The 21,340-nt window shown below is 35.9% G+C and overlaps 1 protein-coding gene across 3 annotated transcripts in view; it reads right to left on the minus strand.

Annotated features, from left to right (window-relative positions):
• The window catches only part of cbc (protein CLP1 homolog), a 194,100-nt gene that overhangs the window by 107,830 nt on the left and 64,930 nt on the right, over positions 1–21,340 (minus strand). For all 3 annotated transcript variants that reach the window (XM_090415421.1, XM_090415438.1, XM_090415432.1), the window contains exon 5: positions 10,870–10,983. In XM_090415421.1, the coding sequence (XP_090271547.1) occupies positions 10,870–10,983 (114 nt within the window). The remainder of the gene's footprint in view (positions 1–10,869; positions 10,984–21,340) is intronic.

The following is a 21,340-nucleotide window of genomic DNA, read 5'->3' on the forward strand; positions in this document are numbered from 1 at the left end:
ACTTCAAGTATGGATATGTATTCCTGACTGCATGCCTGGTCAATGTTTTTTTATCACTGTGCTGTCATCACTGCTTGTTTCATTTAGCAGTTTTTCAAAATAATTACTCCATACTTCAAGGATATCTTTTTCTCCTGATTTCATGTCGCCTTTATCATCTCTAACTCCTTTTACAGCACTCTTTCCTCCATTCCTATGCTTCTTCAACAACTTCCAGAATATTTTGCCACCTTCTTGATATTTATTTTCTATATTCTTGCCAAAGTCCTCCCATGACTTTTGTTTAGCTAGTTTTACGCACTCTTTAGCTTTCTTACATTTGTCTGTGTATTCTGTAAGAGTAAAAGCTGACTTACTTGACAGGAACTTTTGATATGCTTTCTTCTTTTCCTTCACTGCCTCTTTAACTTCCTGTGTCCACCAGGGAGTTCTGATTTTTTTTATCCTTGCACACAACCTCACCACATGTCTCTCTGGCAGAATCAATCAATGTTTTCTTCAGAGTTTGCCACTGAATCTCCAAGGTTTGATTCCTGTTCTCAAACTCTTTCATTTTCTTTTCAATAATCTTTGTGTATTTTAGTCTACAGTTCACATCTGAGAGCTGCTCAACTTTTATTCGCTTGAAAACTTTCTTATATGTTATTCTTTTCAATATGAATTTCAATTTTATCCTGCTCAAGACTAAATAGTGATCACTTCCAATTTCAAATCCTCTGTACACTCTGGTGTCTTCACCAGGGAGAAAACATCACTATCAACAATAACATAGTCAATGAGACTTTTCTTATTCCTAGCCTCTTCTCTCCATGTGAATTTGTGCACATTTTTATGTTGGAACATGGTATTAGTAATAACCATGTCCTGAGCAGAAATCCAACAGATATTTGCCATTATTATTAGCTTTGCTCTTTTCTCCAAATTTTCCCAAAATATTTTTGTATGTCTCACAATCATTTCCTACTTTGCTATTTAGAGTACCAACTTCGCTATTTATCAACAAGGACCAACTTTTCCTTTTTCATTGTGTCAGTTGCTTTTTCTAAAGCGTCAAAAAATTCCTCCACTTCTACCTTAGTAGAACCTTCTGTGGGACCATAGGCACAAATAAGTCTCATTGTCCAGTTTCCCATTCTCATATTTGCCTATATATTATATATAGGCAAAGCCATAGACTATATATATTGCTGTGTTAATGTTCCACTTATTCTATAGTGTTTATTATTGTATAGTAATATTATTGTAGTGTTTCGGAGAGCTTTCTCTTGATATCTTGCCATATGGCTTTTCAGATCTACAAAATTTAAAATGCAGATCCTTATGTACTCCCAACTTCTTAACTGTTTATCTTAAAATGAAAATGTAATCCCAAAACACCTCTTCTGCTAGCCTGCTCTTCCAAGCTAGGTTCACACCAAGTAGATGTCTTCACCAACAAGTAATGGGAAGGGGAGAGAAAAGAGACAAGAACAGTGACTGGTGGATTTGCTTTGAGAAGTTGGTATAAGACTTTCATGACTGAAATATGTAACAAAATATCTTTAAAATGAATTTTTAAGCAAAAGTGAATCCTGTGTGGTTACAGATTAACATCTAATTAACTGGACACAACCAAGAAAGGAAAGTAAAATAGTAATATTGTTAAGTTTGCTATTTTTAGCTGACTTAAAATTTTATTTTTAATTGATATTATAATTTTTTTGTTCTTTTTTTTTTTACTATAAGCAAATAAGTTGATTCTTTTAATTTATTATTGTAGTGAGCTGTGATCATGATCACCATAGCACTGCTATCGAGATCACTACGTTTTAGTTTGGTTTCATATTTTTCAGTGCTGCTTTTTCTCTATTGGAGATGTTGCTTCTTGGAGAACTTGTATTTTTAAGTAAAGCACTGGCTTCTAGTCTAATGCCACCTGCTGCAACTGGCAGAAGTTTTTTGATAGTGAATTTGATGTTTGCCATTATCTGTGCACATAGGATTTTTATTGCAGAAATAGCAAAATTAAACCCTTTGCTGAGAATTTTGATTTCAATGTCATTAAAGTTGTGGGTCACCTTGTCTGCTGTAAATTGCTGCAAATTTTTCTTCCTTGCAAGATTGACAAACTTCCCTATTAAACTTTTCTTATTTTCTTTAAATATTCTTAGTTCGTTTTTGGCATATAAGTGATCTAACAATACCAATACAGGCCTGAACAGCTTAGAAAATTTAGGGTGAAGGTCATAACACTTTACATTGACCACGTTAAGTATCCTGTGGATTTTTATATTTACTCGTTAAGTACAGAAGGTGGAACAGCCAATGGTCTCCCCATTTTTCACCTGCCCCATTTCTAACTTATATCTGAAATCATTTGAATCTTTGACACTTAATTTGTCCCCCCCCCACCCAACTGAAGCCAAAAGTATCATTGAGATATATACACAATGTCTTCACCATTTGACTGCATGGCCCACAGGCTCTATCTAACTTTTTACATTTCCTCATTTAATATTCATCCTCAAATTAGTTTCAATGTGGAAGAGAAAAAAGGCTCATATCTTCTTGGATACTTTAGTTAGAAGGTAAGCAGATGGGTCCTTCATATGTTCAGTTTATAAGCACACACACACAAGCAGATACCTACATGCCACTTCATACATTATCCTGCCCAGAAACAGAATTTTCAAAACTTTAGCCTCTAGGATGGACCAAATTTTTTCCTCAGGACTAGAACAGGCTCTACTACTACCATTATTCCAACAAAATGGATAAAAAATAAAAAATAAATAAAACTCACCAAACTCCTGATAACGAAAAACAAACCAACATCCCCAATTCAGACTATACACACACTATATCTTTACATCAAAGGCACAACAAATAAACTGAGCTCCCTCCTGAAATGACACAGAATCAGAAAACAAACCTCTAAACAAAATATCTACCTGCCTAAGGCAAATCAAGGACCATCTGAATTCTTTTTCCTTCCCAGATGTCTATAGCATTTCTTCCCAGTGTAAAACTTGGACAGACAAGATGAACTACTTTAGTCAGAAAAAAAAAGAACATACAAAAATACATCTGCAATGAAGAACCAAAAAGGCGACTATCCCAACTGCCTTAGAGAATATAATGGAATAGGGGATTGGTCCCTATCTTCTAAGTATTCAATAAATGCTAGAGTTCTGAGACTGTTCTCTTATCAACCTTCTTCTTTCTTTATACATATATGTCCTTCAGCTGACTACATCGAATACATGTTTACTCTCTTCCTTTATATTTGATAAACTTTGCACTATACAAATCATGACAACTTTCAGAACATTAACTTCACAATATCAGAAAGGTTTCATGTTCTATTATACTAAATTCTGATCTCCAAACCATACTTCAATAGGGTTTATAGACTCCCTACAGAGTTTGGGGTTTTTATCTCATAACAGAAAATATAACTGAGACCATTAAACATTTCAATCATTCTTTCCACAGCAAGCAGCATAAAAAGCCATCTCATTATCACAGTTCCTAAAACTTGTTTGTATTCCACTTCAACAAAACTGTAATTCAGTGCCTTAATTCTAATAGTGAAAACATGAAAATGTTGAAACACTTTGTTAATAATTGATTCCACATCAACTGGCAACATTTCTGGCACTTGTTGGCAGAGCATTATGCACACTATGTGTGTAGCATGACCTACTCCCATGATGTTCATTTTCATGTTCTTGCTTAGCTTATCAAAAGACATTACTCTTGCCTTTTCTTACATCACCAAAGCTGATGTGTTTTGATTGTCACCACAAAATGCTATTGTAGTCTTGTCAGTTAATTTAATATTTCTCCAATATGGACAGAATGTGAACTACTAATATCTCACATATTTCTCCTAAAAGATTTTGGAATTCCAATGATTTTACTTCTATTCCTTTCGTAGGTATAAAATATCTCACCAAAACTGGGACCAACTTCAAGCATGAGTGATTTGATGAATCTACCATAACAGATATATATTTTGCCCCACATATGTCATTTATCACTTCAGGAAATGATAAAGAAAACAATACATTCACAAGTATAAGTCACATTTTGTTCTTGCACATGAGAATCTTTATGAGAATAAGTTTTGTTCTGGTCTGATCTAAACAAATGATTACGTGTGATATATTATAGAAAGCTAGTAATCCTTCTTGTGCAGTGAGATTTCCATTCACCATTTATATCATGTTGTTTTATCATGAAAGAGGTAAATTTATGGCTTGCACTTTTTCCTGCAAATGCTTTTGTGCTTTTCTTTTTTTTTAAGCAGTATGCTGTGAAATATCTAAATGACCACCATGTTCAATAGAAAATACAGCTCTACAAACAGTGCATAAAATTTTACCATTAATATTATGATTTTAAGTTAGGAAATGGAATTTTTATTTTAATATGTCTGTGAAACTACTCTTTCACTTGGGATCTCATGACCTATTTTCCACAAATTGAATTTATAATTAATAATGTAACAATTTACATCACCAACAACATGTCATACACAATCAAGAGCCAAGAGGTTATTTTTTTTTGGCGACGTAAATTAAGTTAAGGGGATAAAAATCCCTTATTATTTCAAAGCCGAATACGAAACTCAAAGATCGAAATCTAAGAGTTTCATGCCGAAGAACTTCCAGCGAGTCCAAGCGTAAGTCAACACCTAGTACAACACTAGGGCAACTTGGAGCAAAGGTGAAGCAAGCTTCGATCACTGTCCTTAATATTTTCTCATAATGTAAAACAGAGCTCCTAGGAGATGTATTACTGTTTTACATTACGAGGTAAGGTCACTACCCAGACTGGATTCGACCTTTATTGAGGTCTCATCAGTGAGTAGGTAGACCTGGATAATACCAAAGTTTAAGTGAACCGAACTTACATAACCTTTTACTATATGAATTGCCAGAAAGGTGTACCCATATATTATTACTATATCAAGAGCCAAGAGGCTATTTTTTATGGCGACATAAATTAAGTTAAGGGGATAAACCAGTCTGGGTAGTGACCTTACCTCATAATGTAAGACAGTAATACATCTCCTAGGAGCATTTTACATTATGAGAAAATACTAAGGACAGTGATTGAAGCTTGTTCCACCTTTGCTCTGAATTGCCCTAGTGTTGTACTACCATGTGTTGACTTACGCTTGGACTCGCTGGAAATTCTTCAGCATGAAACTCTCAGATTTCGATCTTTGAAATAATGAGGGGTTTTTTATCCCCTTAACTTAACATATCATACAATTCATTTGCATGTGTCTATTGTATCAATCATGCTACACACACACAACAGTCAACTCTCGTGTGTATTATAATGCCACCTATGGAAACTATGTAAAAGCCATCTGAATCATATCTGAATGAATTAGAGTGCAATCTATTGGAAATATTATTATTAACTTATGGCATCTCCATGGCGTCTGGATACTCATCGTGGGAGACCCAAATCACCATCATACACACAAATCCTATCCTTTCCTTGAATCCAATCACTGTCAAAGAACTCACAACCAATTCTGGCAATCCATTCCATTCATTTACCACTCTCCATACAAAATATCTGGTCTGCATACCCCTACTAACCACACTCTTACATAACTTCCATGGATGGTCCTAGTTCATTGACTATTTGTCACATATTGAAAAATTTTGCTTGCATCAAATTTATAAAATCCCTTTAATATCTTAAAAGTTTCTATCATGACCCCTCCCACCCCTCCCCCCTTTTCTCCCTATCGACTAAACTTTGAAACCCACACACCTTCAACCCATCCTCGTAGGGAGTATTCCACAGACCTTCTACCATCTTGGTCACCCGTCACTGAATCCTCTCTACCACCACCTGGTCTCTAAGAACCCAGGTGACCAAATCAGTGCACAGTAGTCAAGAAGTGGCCGAATCATAGCCTTAGAAAGAGGAATAATAACTTATCTTTACTTGTTAGCATGTTTTTTAACATCCAAATAATTCATTGAGATATTTTTACAAACTGTTTGTCCACCATTAATCCCAACTCCTTAGCCTCATCAATTTCCTGCAAACCAATATTATTAATATGATACACCATGTGCAACCTCCTAACCTTTTCAACCATAACCTTACATTTTGCAACATTAAATTGACAATAATTATCCTTTGCCCATGATGCCAATTTATTTAAATCATCCTACAAGATATCTACATCACTTTATCCACTTGTTCTCCCTAGCTTTGCATCATCAGTAAACAACTGAATATTCCCTCTTAAATATTTCCTTATGTCACTGATATACAAATTAGAGAGTAGTGGCCTTAGTACCAAACCTAGAGGTATTCTACTAGTCACCATCATTCTCCTAGACTTCACCCCACCACATACTACTCTCTGGTGTCTGTCCATCAGCCATCGCCCTATCCATGCTACTAGTCTCATATCTATTTCCATTGTCTCCAGTTTTTATAACAGTTTTCCATGTGGTATTCTGTCAGATGCCTGGCAGCCATGATGAGTAGTATCATGGCGTAGCCATTACATTTATCCAATTCTGCTGACATTTTATTATAAAATGTGAATAAGTTACTACGACAAGACCTACCCTTTACAAAGCTGTGCTGCCCACTCTAGAGTATCGCATCTCTATAGTGGGCAGCATTGTATTTTACCTTTCATCAACTTTTCCAATACTTCAATAACCACTTCTGATATATTAACTGGTCTGTAGTTTGATAAGTCTGTATTGGAGCCACCTTTATGCAATGGTATTATCTTACCCTCTTTCCACTCCCTTGGAACAACCCTGCCAGAGATGAGATTTGGATTGAACAACTTTGTCAGAGGAAATGCCAATTCTCTTGCATATCAGTCCGTGTATTATGGGAATATTCATATTAATGTGAACACTGCTGAGTTCACATTTATATTTTTTAATATGTTGAACACCTCCTGTTCATCTACCTCAATTTTAATATGTGTCTTTATAATATCAGCAACTGTAAAATCTCCACCTGGATGATACATCTTTGCAAAATAATCACTCAACTTTTTCTTTTGGCTCATTCACCTTCCTACCTTGAGCATTGTTTAGTCATTCTACCATAGTCATTCTTCCTCTTACTTGCTAAACAGGGTAAACCTCTTTGCTAATTTGCAACAAACTGCATAGTTAGGTTAGAGCATAAGAAAAATAGGAAAAATGGGATGAGTTCTTTAAAAAAACAGGATATTTGGCATTGCATTTTCTTGGAACAATGGGATCAGTAGCAGAAAAATGGAACAAATCCATTAAAACTGGGATATCTGGCTACCCAAAACTAACTACTATCTGTCAGGTCTTCGATATTATCAAAATTGGATTCTGAAGTAATTCTTACTATATCAATCCACCTGGATCATGACCTTCCTCTAGGTGCTTTTCTGCCATCCTGGCAAAAAACAGTTGTTTTGCTAACCTTTCCTGTCCCATTCTTTTTTAAATGACCTGAGGTTAGCTCAGCACAAAAACACACCTGAATGCTAACAGTATCAAGTTCCTGCTTAATATCTTTGTTTTAAATATAAACTGCAAATGATGAAATCTATTTACTCTCCTAATCTTTCTAAGATCTCTCATATTTCTGGTGTCTCCAGTCTTTGATTAAGTGTTTCATTTCTTACCTGGCTCTCAGATTCACAACTTAAAATTGACATGAATACTGTCTTATATACAGTTAGTTGAGTGTTTTAACTTCTCTTTTATTCTATATACAATATCTACCAATAATTGTCCAGAACACCCCTATTATTTGAAGTTATGGTTCAGGTTTGTTAATAACATAAAAAAAGGTGTACAGATAGTAGGAAGCAGCATTTCATCACAGCAGTTGAAAAAGGTGGTATGGCAACACGACATGAGCTCAGTAACTTCGAGAGAGGTGTCATCGTTGGCTATAATATTAGTGACATGTCCATACATGCCACTGCCACCCAACTGGTGCATTCAAAATCAACAGTTGGTAATGTCATCAACTAATGGACATTCTGGCATCACTAGTACAGCTGTTGAAAATGACTGACATGGTTAGGCATGTGTTAAAACGAGTGGCATGCAAAAACCGGCTACAATCAGCACAGACCATCAGTGATTAGTTCCAGAGTGGCAGTAATTTCTGCTTGCACTAGTGTAATACTTTCGTACTAATACTGTATGAAAAGAACTCCATTTACTGGGTTTCCATGGAAAAACAGCGGCACACAAGCTGAACATCACAAAAACAAACAAGGCGGCTCATCTGAACTGGTACATAGAACATTGGAACTGGACAGTTGACCAGTGGAAAACAATATTCTGGAGTGTTGAATCAATCAAGAGTTTACCTGTTTAGTCTAATGGCAGTGTGTGTGTGTGTGGTGGCAGCCCAGTGAACGCTTGTTACCACAGTAAAGTGAGGTGGTGGAGGAGTAATGGTGTGGGAGTGCAATCAGCAGTTTGGAATGGCACCACTGGTCGCTGTCTGTGGTTCCATGAGGGCAGCTCAGTACCTTGATATTCTGGATAATCAGGCACCACCTACACTATGGAGTTTTTATGGAATGGATCCGTGTTACTATCAAGACAACAATGCTCCATGTCACAAAGCTGCAGCCGTTATGAAATGGTATGAGGAGATCGGTGTTAAATGACTGTCCTGTGCAGAGTCCTCACCTCAATCTCATTGAACAGATATGGAATGAATTGGAAAAGCACATCCTCAATCTGTCACTGAGCTCAGTGCTGCTTTGATGGAGGAATGGAGAAACATTCCTCCTGATGTCTGCTGCAAACTGGTGAAAAGCCTCCCTCAAAGAGTGCAGGAACTGATCAAAGCCAAAGGTGGACATATCTAATATTAGGGTTCGGCCTGCTGTTGTAAATTACTGTGTGTGCATGCATGCGTGCATGCGTGCGTGTGTGTGTGTTGTAAATTACTAAAGTGTCAGGACAATTATTGGAAGATAGTGTAAATTTCATATATAATTAAAATTGACATATAAACACTGTCTTATATACAGTTAGTTGAGTGTTTTGACTAACTTCTCTTTTATTCTATATACACTATCTACCAATAATCTGAATATATATATATATATTTATTCAGATTTCCACATTTAACTTGCCATCTTCATTAAAAATTATGACTGAATAGCTGAAATGTTTTACTTGTCCTATACCTAAGGTGACCAGATTTTAGAAAGACAAGATACCAAGATAGGTGGATTGATACAGTAAAAAGTGCCTTAGAAGATAGAAATATAAGATCTGATAATGTTGGAGTCTTGACAGGTAACAGACTGATTTGGAGGAAAATTGCAGATAGGAAGTTAGTAATTATGTAAATTTTTCATGTAGTACTATCATATCCTGCACACCGCTTGAGGGTACATATCAGGAATTTGATGATGAAGATAGAACAAAATGAATTTTTGAAAAATAAACGAGGACAAAATGGCAATTAATCTGAGGATGACTGCTGTTAGATACAAAAAATTCTGATTCACAAATATTGCCTATATCTTCGTGTTCATTGTCAGATGTTATTTTCTTAATGAAACAGTTTCTTTGGCAAGTCTTCGTTAAATTCACATTTCTTTTAGAAGCTATATCATACATGATGAAGACTTAAAAATTATTGTTTATAGTAAAAATAGTCATAATTATCAATCAGAAGGGAACAAAGTTAATGTAATTCACTCTGATTGTTCCTCCAACTTAAGCAAATTGTGCATAAGTTGGAGGAACAATGCTGTTTACTAGAAATAAATAAAGAAATTGACAGTGCCATAACTTATAAGAGAATGACATGTAAATATTATTATTTTCCTGTTTATTATTAATACCTTGTATCTGATACAATTTCATTATTCTGAAACATATTTGAGAAAATATCACTTTTCTCCCCTTTATTTTTTTATTTATTGTTATTTATTTAACTATTATTACAGTATTATACATCACCTTCCTTATAAGTTCTACATCAAGATACAGTTTATGTTTTCAATATTCCTGCCTATTTTCATAGTCTTTTGCTAAACCTATAGTACATTTGTATTGTGGGTGGGCTAATGGGATGTTCCAGAGAAATCTGCTTGTGAGACCATTTAAAAGATTTGGAAAAGAAGAAAAATATAAATCTAGTTTGACATATCATGCAACAAATGAGTCATCCTGTTATTTGGTAGAAAAAATAAATTTCATACACCAACCACAAGTGTTTTGTTAGAAAATTCAAAGAAACTCCAAAAATATTATACCTCTTGGGGAAAAAGTAAAATAAAATAAAATCATTTGGTGCTAAATACAGATTTCGTCCATCAAAAACCATGATGGATGAAATCACCTATAGAGAACTAGACAATAATATACATTTCATGTTGGAATGCAAAGTACTAGTACTTACACTGTCACATTGCCATTGTTTAAATCAAGTTTCTTTTTATTAGTTTTTGTAATGTGGGCTTTACACCAGAAGCTCCATATTACTATTAAGTAATTCTTTTTGCAACACATTAAAAATAATGCTTGCTGGAGCAGTTTCTATAATAGAACATGAAATTAATCAAAAACTAGGGATTCCAAGAGAACTTCAAACATTTTAAACACATGTCATAGAAAGGAATAATGAACAATGATTGTAGGTACAGGAAGCAAAACAAGACTAAGATTTTTGCTTATGTTAATAAAATTACCACTTTTTCTACTAGATTTATTAAAATACTCATTTAAAAAATAAAAAGCATGCATTTATATTTATTACAATACCTGAATAATGAAATGACAAAAACAAAATTTTAGCATTTGATTTCACTCAATCAATACTCAGATAATCTGCAGAATATACTGATTAAACACTACTTACCTGGCCAACATCTAAATCCACAAAGATGGGTCGCCTTCCTTTTCTTACAGCATAATTCAGAATAATACGACAGATAGTACTTTTTCCTACATCAGTTGGTCCTACTACCATAACCTGTATCAAATATATAGCACTATATAAATTTATTAAAATCAAATCCATCATATATGAACATCTACACATAAAGGGTTGCAAAATATATAGGATACTAATGCTGTTTGCACAGATTAAGCTGATAACTGACAAAAGTCAGTTTATCAGTTTTAAAAAAAAAAGGCAATATTCCATTCATTCCATTTATTCATTAGACATCAACAGATACCATATGGTCACTCAGATGCTTGCCGATGTGTCACTCCAGTCCTCGTCAGGTGGTCCTGTTGTATGCTTTTCTAGAAGCTTCAACTCTGAAGATCAGTCATTCCTGACACACCATCCATCGCATTGATGGTCTACCCTTTCTTATTTTTCCAGGAATTTTACCTTCTATTACTGTTTTGAGAAGTCCTCCTTCCATCCTTTCAAGGTGTCCAAAGTATTCCAACTATGCCAGTATCCTTAAGGAGTCTTCAAGTTTTATCAATCATTTCTAGCATCCACTTTCAATATATGATATCCTCAACCTTCTGTAACACCACAACTCGAATGCAGCTATCCTTCTCCCATCAGACCTCCCAGGTTCCAAGTCTCACATCCACAAGTTGCTATTGGAAAAACAGCTACATCCAGAATCCTCAACTTTATTCCTGCGGAGATTGATCCATCCTTCCAGATTTTAAACGAGTCTCTGACTGCTGTTTCTTCTTCTGACATCTGAACAGCAATTCTTCGCATCAATAATGGATGCCAGGTACTCGAACTTGCTGACTTCCTCAATTCCTTCTCCATTAAGGTACACCTGTTAATCAGGAGCTTCCTTGTCTGTATTTCCTTTGAGAACCATAATTTTTTTTTCTCTGATCCAGAGTAAATTAATAACAAGGTATGACACCCTTTGGCAACTCATATAGGCAAACATGACTTCTGCATTGCTTCAACCTTGTTATCACCTCTGGGTCTGGCTCCCACTGAAGAGACCTCAATAAAAGTCAAAACCGGTCTTGGTAGTGACCTTCCTATAATGATGCAAATATTGATGCAAAAACCCTTCCCATAATGCAAAGCACATCTCCGCAGGGAGATGTGCTTTGCATTATGGGATACTAAGGCAAGTGATGTGAAGCTTTGCTACGAGAGTTGCCCCAGTCCTGAAGATACTTCAGGTGCAAACTTTGTTTGCTTATACTTGGATAAAGGATTAAACTAAATATGAGACCTCAATAAAGGTCGAAACCGGTCTGGGTAGCGACCTTCTCTCATAATGTGAACAAAAATACAGTTCCTAGGAGCTAAGTTCACATTATGGGCAAATATCAAGAATAGTGATCGGAGCTCGCTCCACCTCTACCACGAGTTGCCCCAGCTTGCACTACCCTTTGGGATCAGTGCTGCAGTATCCAGGTATTTGCTTACGCTTGGAATCGCCGAACTTTATATATAGTTTTTACTATATTCGGCATGAAACTCTTTGAGTTTCTTATTCGGCTAAGAAACTATATGGGATGTAATATCCCTTAACTTAAACAAGTTAAACTAAATATATACTTTATAACCATAATCTTTGTCTTGTTAGGATTGAGCTGAGGTTGTTTGTTCCTACTGATCTTATTAACTTTGTCAAGAGTCTTAGTTCTCTCTTGTCATTAAAAAGGAGCATGTATCATCAGCATATACCTCAAATTACTGATCAAACTACAACTTATCCTAATTCCTGCCTTATAGCTCGTCCAATGCTACATGCATGATGTCCTCAGCATAGATAATAAACAGGTGAGGAGAAAGTAGGCATCCTTGTCTAAACTCCCTTTTCAACCTGAAGCTTTCTCTACATAGCTTATATTCTTCAGTCCCTGTGTCTCTTTGTTTCTCCAACCACCTTCTTTCGATTAGATCCCATGTTGAATCTGATATCAATAGGTCTCTTAGTCTTCTAATTGGGCTGAGATACTTCTTAATTTTTTGTCACAGGAAAATTAATGTATTCAGTTTTTCGTTATTTCACTAATTCCAATCCTTTGTTGTGATACTTCTCACATTCCATGTGGCTACCTCTAAAATTTTTGGATTTCTAATCGTTTAGAGCTACTGTTATATCTGCTGCCACGTGGTGTGTGTCTCTCTGGCATTCTTATGTATCGCCATGTGCACCATTTTAAATATTGTTGCTCTTCCATTATTTTACTTCCCTCATTAATTTAACCTCCCTACTTTACTTACAAAATCTTCTTGGCTCTAATATCTGTATCACTTCTTACATGTTCATTCTATAAGGAAAGCAAATTCTATATCTCTGGCCGATTCCTAAATTTACTCACGTGCATACCCTAACTGTTAAAGGTAATTCCTTACTATAAGAAATGAATCCTCTAATTTCTATCTGGGGCAGTCTCCTCTTCAGATATTGACAAATTTATTTTTTAACGCTGCGCCAGCCAATATCTTAGAATAGAGGGGTCTCTTATTCAGGGAGACTTTTCCAGACCTTTGGTGCACAAGGAGAATAAATTTATTGCTTATACTCATAATTCAAATGCTCTACTATGGCTAAGTAAATTTAGGTTTGCAGTTGTAGCCTCTATAACAACATGTTATACCTTTCTTTCAATTCCTCCCGCTATGGTTCGAATTAATGAGTGGTAGTTTTTCACATCACAGGCAAAACTCAGGTATAAAAGACAAAGCATATTTATTGGAATCTAAAGACATAATATACACTTCGATCAATCTTACTTTCAATTAGTTCCATGACATGATAAATCAAACTATATCAAACTTATTAATGTTCAAATGCATGAACAATAAGCCCTTCTTTCAAGTTATAGAATTAACACACATAATGTACACTTCTAAAATATTCTACCCACTATGTTAGTCTTGCATGTTAAACTAGTCACAACCAAACTGTATCAAGCTGATTGATACCCTAATATGAACACCAAACCCTTCTTTCAAGTTAGAGAATTAACACACATAATATACACAATAATCTTTCCTAATCAATATTCTACCTACTGTGTTAATCTTGCATATTAAACTAGTCACAATCATCTATAATCATTCCTAACAATTTGTCTTATGGACATTAATGCTAAATCACTTAAAGTCCTTAAATACTGCCCACACTCGATTAATACACTGCAATAATTCTTCGCCTTTTCCGACTGGGTAATTATACAACAAAATCTGTACTTTACCATTTCATGGGGTAGGGTCTCCGGGTCCATAGGAACTGTCCCCCTTTGTTTGAACTACCCTTCGAATTTGCCATAAGCCTGCGTCCACGTGGTGGGTCACTATGGGTATCAGTTTCCCTCGTCTGTTCTCGATCTGTTTTGGGCCATCCTCAACTCTAGCTGCCGGTTATAATGTACATCTGAGATAGTATTCCATCAGTACTTTCAGCAAAGGCCGTATCTATTGACATCTCATGCTGTAGTACTGGCAGAAGTTCGGACATCGAAGGGAAAGGCGCACCCCCCCCCGATATCGAACTGCTGCCATGAACATCATCAGGAACCACTGGTCCACGAGAGAAGTCAAATCATCATCCAGGGAAACAGGCGAAAAAAAAAAAAGCCCTGAGAAGGGGGTGCAAACCCTTTTTATTCCTCCGTCACTTCCCCCCTTTTTCAGCACCCTGTTCTTACCACGATAGTGCCCTCTTACTTTTTTTCTGCGATCTTTTCCCCGCCCGCTACTTTCATCAACAACGGCAACTTCGGTATATCGCAAGATCTTAGCAGCATCTTCCAGGATCCGAATGTGCGTCACTTACAGAGATTTAAATTTGCCTCGGGCCTGCCCATGACCTTTGGACTATTGCTTACATCTAATTTACGCATTCATATAATACTACTTTATACACGAAGTTCTTTACATGGTCTTACAATTCTGCTAAATTAAAGTAATTCCATTTCAGTTTACAGTACTTTAGTTCTTCTGCTCCAGTACAAATTTTTTTTTTTTTTAGCTGAATTTTCTGATTTGTTAAATTCTGCATGAATTATTTTTTCAATAAAATTCTTCATTCAGGATGTAACACTACCCTTGTATCCATATCATCATATCCATTCCCATTTTTTCCAGTTAGCATAACTGAGTTATGCATGGTTTCCTGTCAAATACTTCTGAAAATTCCAGCAATATTATGATATCATCATCATGCGTGACAAGGATTTAGGCCTAGCATGTCCTGTTCTGGCCTTGCTAGGCCTAAGTTCCTACTAAGTCATCGTTGAATCATTTAAGAGGACGTCCTGGTTTTCTTTTTCCTAATAGATAGTACTTTAAGGCTTGTTTTGGTAATCTTTCTGTTTTCATTCTTTGAATGTATTCCATCCATTTATGTTTATATTTTTTAATTTTTTTCTATTACTGGTTCTTGGTTTCATTCTTTCATAATTTCTTCATTTCTTTTGTGATCAAATAGGGTATATTTGATATACTCAGATATATAGGGTGTATACTCTCGGGGAGACCCTGTAACCCCTAGAGAGCGCATCCCCTGAGTGGCGGATAGGGGGAGCCCACCATATGTGTGTGTGCACGCGTGCGTGCATGTGTGTGTGTGTATGGTGGGGTGGTCCGAATATACTGAATAAGGACTCGCGGACCAACAGGGCCATAAGGGACAATCATCTTGATTGTAAGGGAAGTGGCACTCCCATGGACCCCTAGCCGGATCTATCCTCTTCTTCTTCTACTTTGAGGAAGATCCACTTACTTTAATCTTTCCTATAAGGCCTTATCAGCCAACTCTTCTTATTTTATGACCCTTATGCTATTAGAGTACTCAAGGGCCATGGAGTCTTTTCATTTCTGGCCTTACAACTATGCCCTCTCTATAAACCTTACTATAATTCTCCTATAATCTACTCTTTCTCCCTTCAATATACCCTATTTCTCCTATGGGTTTAAATTTGGAAGAAGGCTAGTTCAGAAGCCTTAAGGTTGCAGCCCTACCACTGAACTATTCCATCGTCAGGGTAGTCCCCTGACATGGAGAACATAATTCTACTTTTAAGCTGACAGAAAAATATTATGAAGTAGCCATTTCTTATCCAACTCAGCTATCATGCTATGACAAAAAGTTAGTAAATTACTAAGGCATGACTGACTCTTCACAAAGCCTTATTGCTGTCAAACCGTTTAACTATCAACCTCATGCCGAAGTGCAGGAAGTTCCAAATTGAAATTTCCTTGATAAGAGGACTCCTCCAAATTCTTCCTTATCCTCTCTGCTGTACAGTTCCTTGTACTCTTTCTTTTGATTTCCAGTTTTTGTGTTAGTATTGTCCCATTCCTGTCTTTGATGACATTCAATTTGGGCTCAAACTCATGCTTTATGTCAAGAACTAAATTAAACATCCTTTTACAATTGTGTCTCCTCATCCGGAACTCTATCTCTTTGTATTTATTACCTGTCTATGGCTCTTCTGACTTCTTTATGTAATTTCTTATATTCTTCAGTCCCTGTGTCTTTGTTTTTCCAACTGTCTCCTTTCGATTAGATCCCATATTGAATCTGATATCAATGGGTCACTTGGTCTTCTAATTAAACTGAGATATTTCTTGGCTGTATCCTGTATAACCTTAACTTCTTCGCAAAGCATTTCAGGTGAGTTCTGCTAACTACTCTCAAAAAGATCATCCAAATGATTTGATGTTTCTTCTGTTAACCCACTAGGAATTACTTTAGACATCCAGTCTAGTGGGATATGCCTGACTTGGAAGGTTTCGGAGTCTTAGTCTTGCTTTGGCTCATATTAGCTGATGTTCTGTACCACAGTCTGCTCCAGGACAAGTATGCACATCAGAGATGCTTGTCTTCCACCATTGGAGAGCTAGCATGTAATCAATCTAGTGTCTTGACCTATCAATGTTAGATGTCCAAATATAGGTTTCTTGCAGGCATTTTTGAAAGCAGGTATTGGTAATAACTAATCTGTTAGCATGGTCAAATTCCAACACTCTTTTACTACAGCTGTTGTTTACTCAGACCAAATATGCCACACTCAGGCCAAACTGTCACACTCTTTCCCACTTTTGCATTGTCCCTAAGATGGAAAGTACATCTCTTCTTGGTAGGCAGTCCAAACAGTCTGTAGGTTTTCAGAGAATTCCTTGCTCTCTTCATCAGACTTATCTGTGTGGAATGCATAAACTACTATAAAAGCAAAGCAATATTTCAATTTTAATCATCTTTATGCATAAAAAAATGTAAATGAGAGAAGAAGGGGAAAAAGAAGGAATCCTGATATTCCACTAAGGGCAAGTAATGTGCAATATACTTGTCCTGTTTCACTGAAGTTGTAAGAAATGCCAACTAGCCCTTCCAGATGCCACTTCAAGCCCCCTCCTCACCATGCTTGGTTCCCAGAGCAAGGGTTCCAGTTCTATCTCCCACCAGTTTTTCAGCATGCAATGCGAGATATTCTACAAGGGCATGCCAACAATATTGTAGAGGTCCATTACCTTCCTTATGTTCAAAGGCACAGCAGTAAAGTAGTTCTGCAGGCTGGCTGATAGTGTACAGGACTGAACTAGATGGTAACACAATCTGAAGGCTTCCTGATCAGCTGGTACATAATCTCACTGCCAGATCATGCCTGGATGGAGGCTGTATAATGGTATGTGAGAGGCACCATGTTATAACATGGAGTTCAAGTGCTCTCTGTATGGGTAAAAACTTTACTCTTCTCACTATATGTTCTGCTGCTATTTTTCTCTTCACCTTGCCACACTAGCATAATTGTAGCATTACTGTTGTTAAATTAAACCAAAAACCTTTGCCAAAAATTTCCAATAGAATTTAAAAATCTTATGAAAAAAATTCTTCCACACTCACTTCACCAAAATTCATGGTGAAGTGAATACCCCCCCACATCTCTGCTATTCCTGCAGGAGTGTGAACAGCAGCTGTCCAACATCCATTCATAGCTCAGTGAACCTGTTCTTCCCAGATGTCTTTTATTCCATCTATATGAATATCTGAATTTTGTAGAACAGCCTCCCTATAAGTATTGCCCACAGACTGCAATTTCATACTTTTCGAGAAGAATATCAACAGATTACTTTGCTTTTGACCCCCCCTCCCCCAAACCCACATATGGCATTTATTTGCTATAGGCCTTATGGACAAAACATTGACAATCTATGACTTTGGTAGCATGAAAGGACTGAGGAAAAACAGGGAACTATGCTACAGAAAATAAACATGGTCTTTTTATGCCACTTGAGGCTTCTAATTCACCAGACAGTGGTGTTACCCAAGGCATTGAAAAAATTCATATACCGAGTAAACCCATGCAAATATCCACAGGAGAATGGAAACCTATATCCTATTAAGCACAAAAATTATCTGTCTGGTCACTTGTGTGAAAAGTGAACATGCATTTCTTGGGAATGATAAGTGTCCTTCAGCCAAAGAAAGATAAATTCAATTCCTGTTTACAATGTGAGCTATAATTATAAGGATTTTTTTTTAACTGGGAGTATACAAGTTAATCTCATATGAAGATCTAATGGTATCCTAGTACCTCCAGCAACAACCAACTTATCTCGTGATTTAGTTATTTCACTGTAATCCTTAAACAACACCAACAGTATTTCAAAATAGGCAATAAAAGCTTTTTTTTTTTTTTTTAAATATCAAGGATTGAGGAAGACAGAACTTATTAATATTTTTCTTGAAAAGCAGGAGTAACAGTTGTTGCACAATATTACATGAAGAAAACAGAGAATAGATGCAGATGGAATGAAAGAGGAAGAGGAGATGCAAGTTTTGATGTGTTTGCAGTTGGATTGTGAAAGGACGTTAAGCAGTTGCTACTTGTGTTTTAATAGGCTTACAGATAAGCATGCCAATCACTGATGTCAATTCTGTGAAATAACACCCAGAAGTGATATTTTTCTCTCAATGAGAGAAAAATATCATCAGTCAGCTGGACTGCTTGCTCTCCTCTGGACAGAATCAATGCTCTCAAAACATGAGACTAGTTTTCTAAGGATGAGTGGATGTGAGATTTATTGAGTCGGTAGATGAAGGGGTGAAAGGTAGTGTATTTAGAAAAGACTGCCAAGGTTTTTGGAGGCTGACAAAGTGAGTGATATGATGTGATTATACCAGAAAGGCTATAGGCAAATGTCATCCCAAGAAGAGAGAGAAAGAGAATTTATAATTTATTATTACTGAGGGTAAAGTATTTATTACTAGTAATGAGGGTATGTTTTGGTGGCAGTGAGGGTAATGGCTGGCTTATCCCACCAAAGGATGGCATGAAGATCTGTGTTTAACTCTCTCACGCATAAGGCTCTCATATCTCCTCATGTCCCCATCTGAGGACATCATTTTTAACATATACAAGGTACAAATTTAGTAAAATTAATGAATTCATTGTAATACTGTAAGATCAAATGGTACTGTATTATCATTATAATTTTTTATAAATGAATATAAAAATTCATGCATGAGAGAGTTAAGGCACCTAGATGCTGGCATGTTTGGACACTGGAAGATTTGTCAAATAAGCAGGAGAAATAGAGTGCACAATTGTCAGAAAATTAAGGATAGGGTTATTGGTCAGTGAAAGACAGTCATTTATTAATAGGAGAAAGAAGGTAAATTATATAACAGAGAATATTTAAACATCTTCCTGATGTTTATTTTCAATGTTCTTATTAAAATCCTCCCATGACTTCTGTTTAGCTAATTTTACTCAATGCTTTGCTTTGTTACATTTTTCTCTGTATTCCCATTGTTGGATTCTGATTATGTAGAGATTAGAGTAATTATTATTTGGTTCAGAATCCAACATAATTTTCCATCACAAAGGCGAGACTTGTAAATATTATTTAATGCAAACAACTTATTTTACAATTTAATATTCATATAACTACCTTTAATTTTATCTAATATTTAATTAATTAATCAAAGATATATGTATTAATAATGAAAAGACTGTATTAAATATTATTAAACTATTTTATTTATTACTATATTAATATTATAAGAACTTGTATTTGATAATTTAACTGCACATTAATTGAAATGTATTCTAATAAATATTCTCTATTTATTTCTATTTGTAGAAGCTTAACGTTATGCAATAGCTCAATTTTATTATTTTTTGTTTTGTTGTCATGGAGACGTATGTAAGTGAGCGAACATGAGTTGGAATAGTACGTGAGGGAGAAAAGCTGAAGTTTAGTTAAAGAGAGCACATTAACAATTTAGGCGGGAAGAATGGATATAAAAAGGAAGAATGCTGTATACTAAAAAAAATAGTGGCAATTTGGGATTTAGCCGACCAAATTGTATTCTTATTGGTTAAACCAAAATAAAAAATGATGGTACAACATGACAAAATTTCATGCCGGCTGGGGCGTCGCCCGGTTAAACAAGGCCCCTGTTGTTTTCGCCAGGGAACCAGGGCGAACAGCAAAAAGTCAGCTACTGGAACAAATCTGAAAACAAACCCCAACTCACCATCACCAGAGTTAAAGATCGGTACTATCAACGTAAGAAGCCTGAATGGCAAAGAAATGGAGCTAGCTGAGGAATTAGATAAGTACCAGATCGACATAATAGGGGTGACTGAAACAAAAAAGACCAAAACTGGTGAGATCTTTCTGAGCAATAAATACAAAATGTTATATTCAGGCAATGACAATCAAGGAAAAGAAGGAGTAGCCATAGTATTCAACACAAAATACGAGGCTAATCTTCTTGAATGGCAGTCAGTCTCAAGTAGAGTAATGTGGGCAAATATGAGAATGGGGAACTGGACAATGAGACTTATTTGTGCCTATGGTCTAACAGAAGGTTCTACTAAGGTAGAAATGGAGGAATTTTTTGAGGCTTTAGAAAAAGCAACTGACACAATGAAAAAGGAAAAGTTGGTCTTTGTTGGGGATCTAAATAGTAGAGTAGGAAATGACTGTGAGACATACAAAAATATTTTGGGAAAATTTGGAGAAAAGAGCAAAGCCAATAATAATGGCAAATATCTGTTGGATTTCTGCTCAGGACATGGACTGGTTATTACTAACACCATGTTCCAACATAAAAATGTGCACAAATTCACATGAAGAGAAGAGGCTAGGAATAAGAAAAGTCTCATTGACTATGTTATTGTTGATAGTGATGTTTTCTCCCTGGTGCAGGACACCAGAGTGTACAGAGGATTTGAAATTGGAAGTGATCACTATTTAGTCTTGAGCAGGATAAAATTGAATTTCATATTGAAAAGAATAACATGTAAGAAAGTTTTAAAGCGAATAAAAGTTGAGCAGCTCTCAGATGTGAACTGTAGACTAAAATACAGAAATATTATTGAAAAGAAAATGAAAGAGTTTGAGAACAGGAATCAAA

The sequence above is a fragment of the Typopeltis vanoorti genome, chromosome 1 (genome assembly GCF_054136105.1).
Source record: "Typopeltis vanoorti isolate ZY-2024b chromosome 1, IOZ_Tvanoo_1.0, whole genome shotgun sequence".
Taxonomy (NCBI): Eukaryota; Metazoa; Arthropoda; class Arachnida; order Uropygi; family Thelyphonidae; genus Typopeltis; species Typopeltis vanoorti.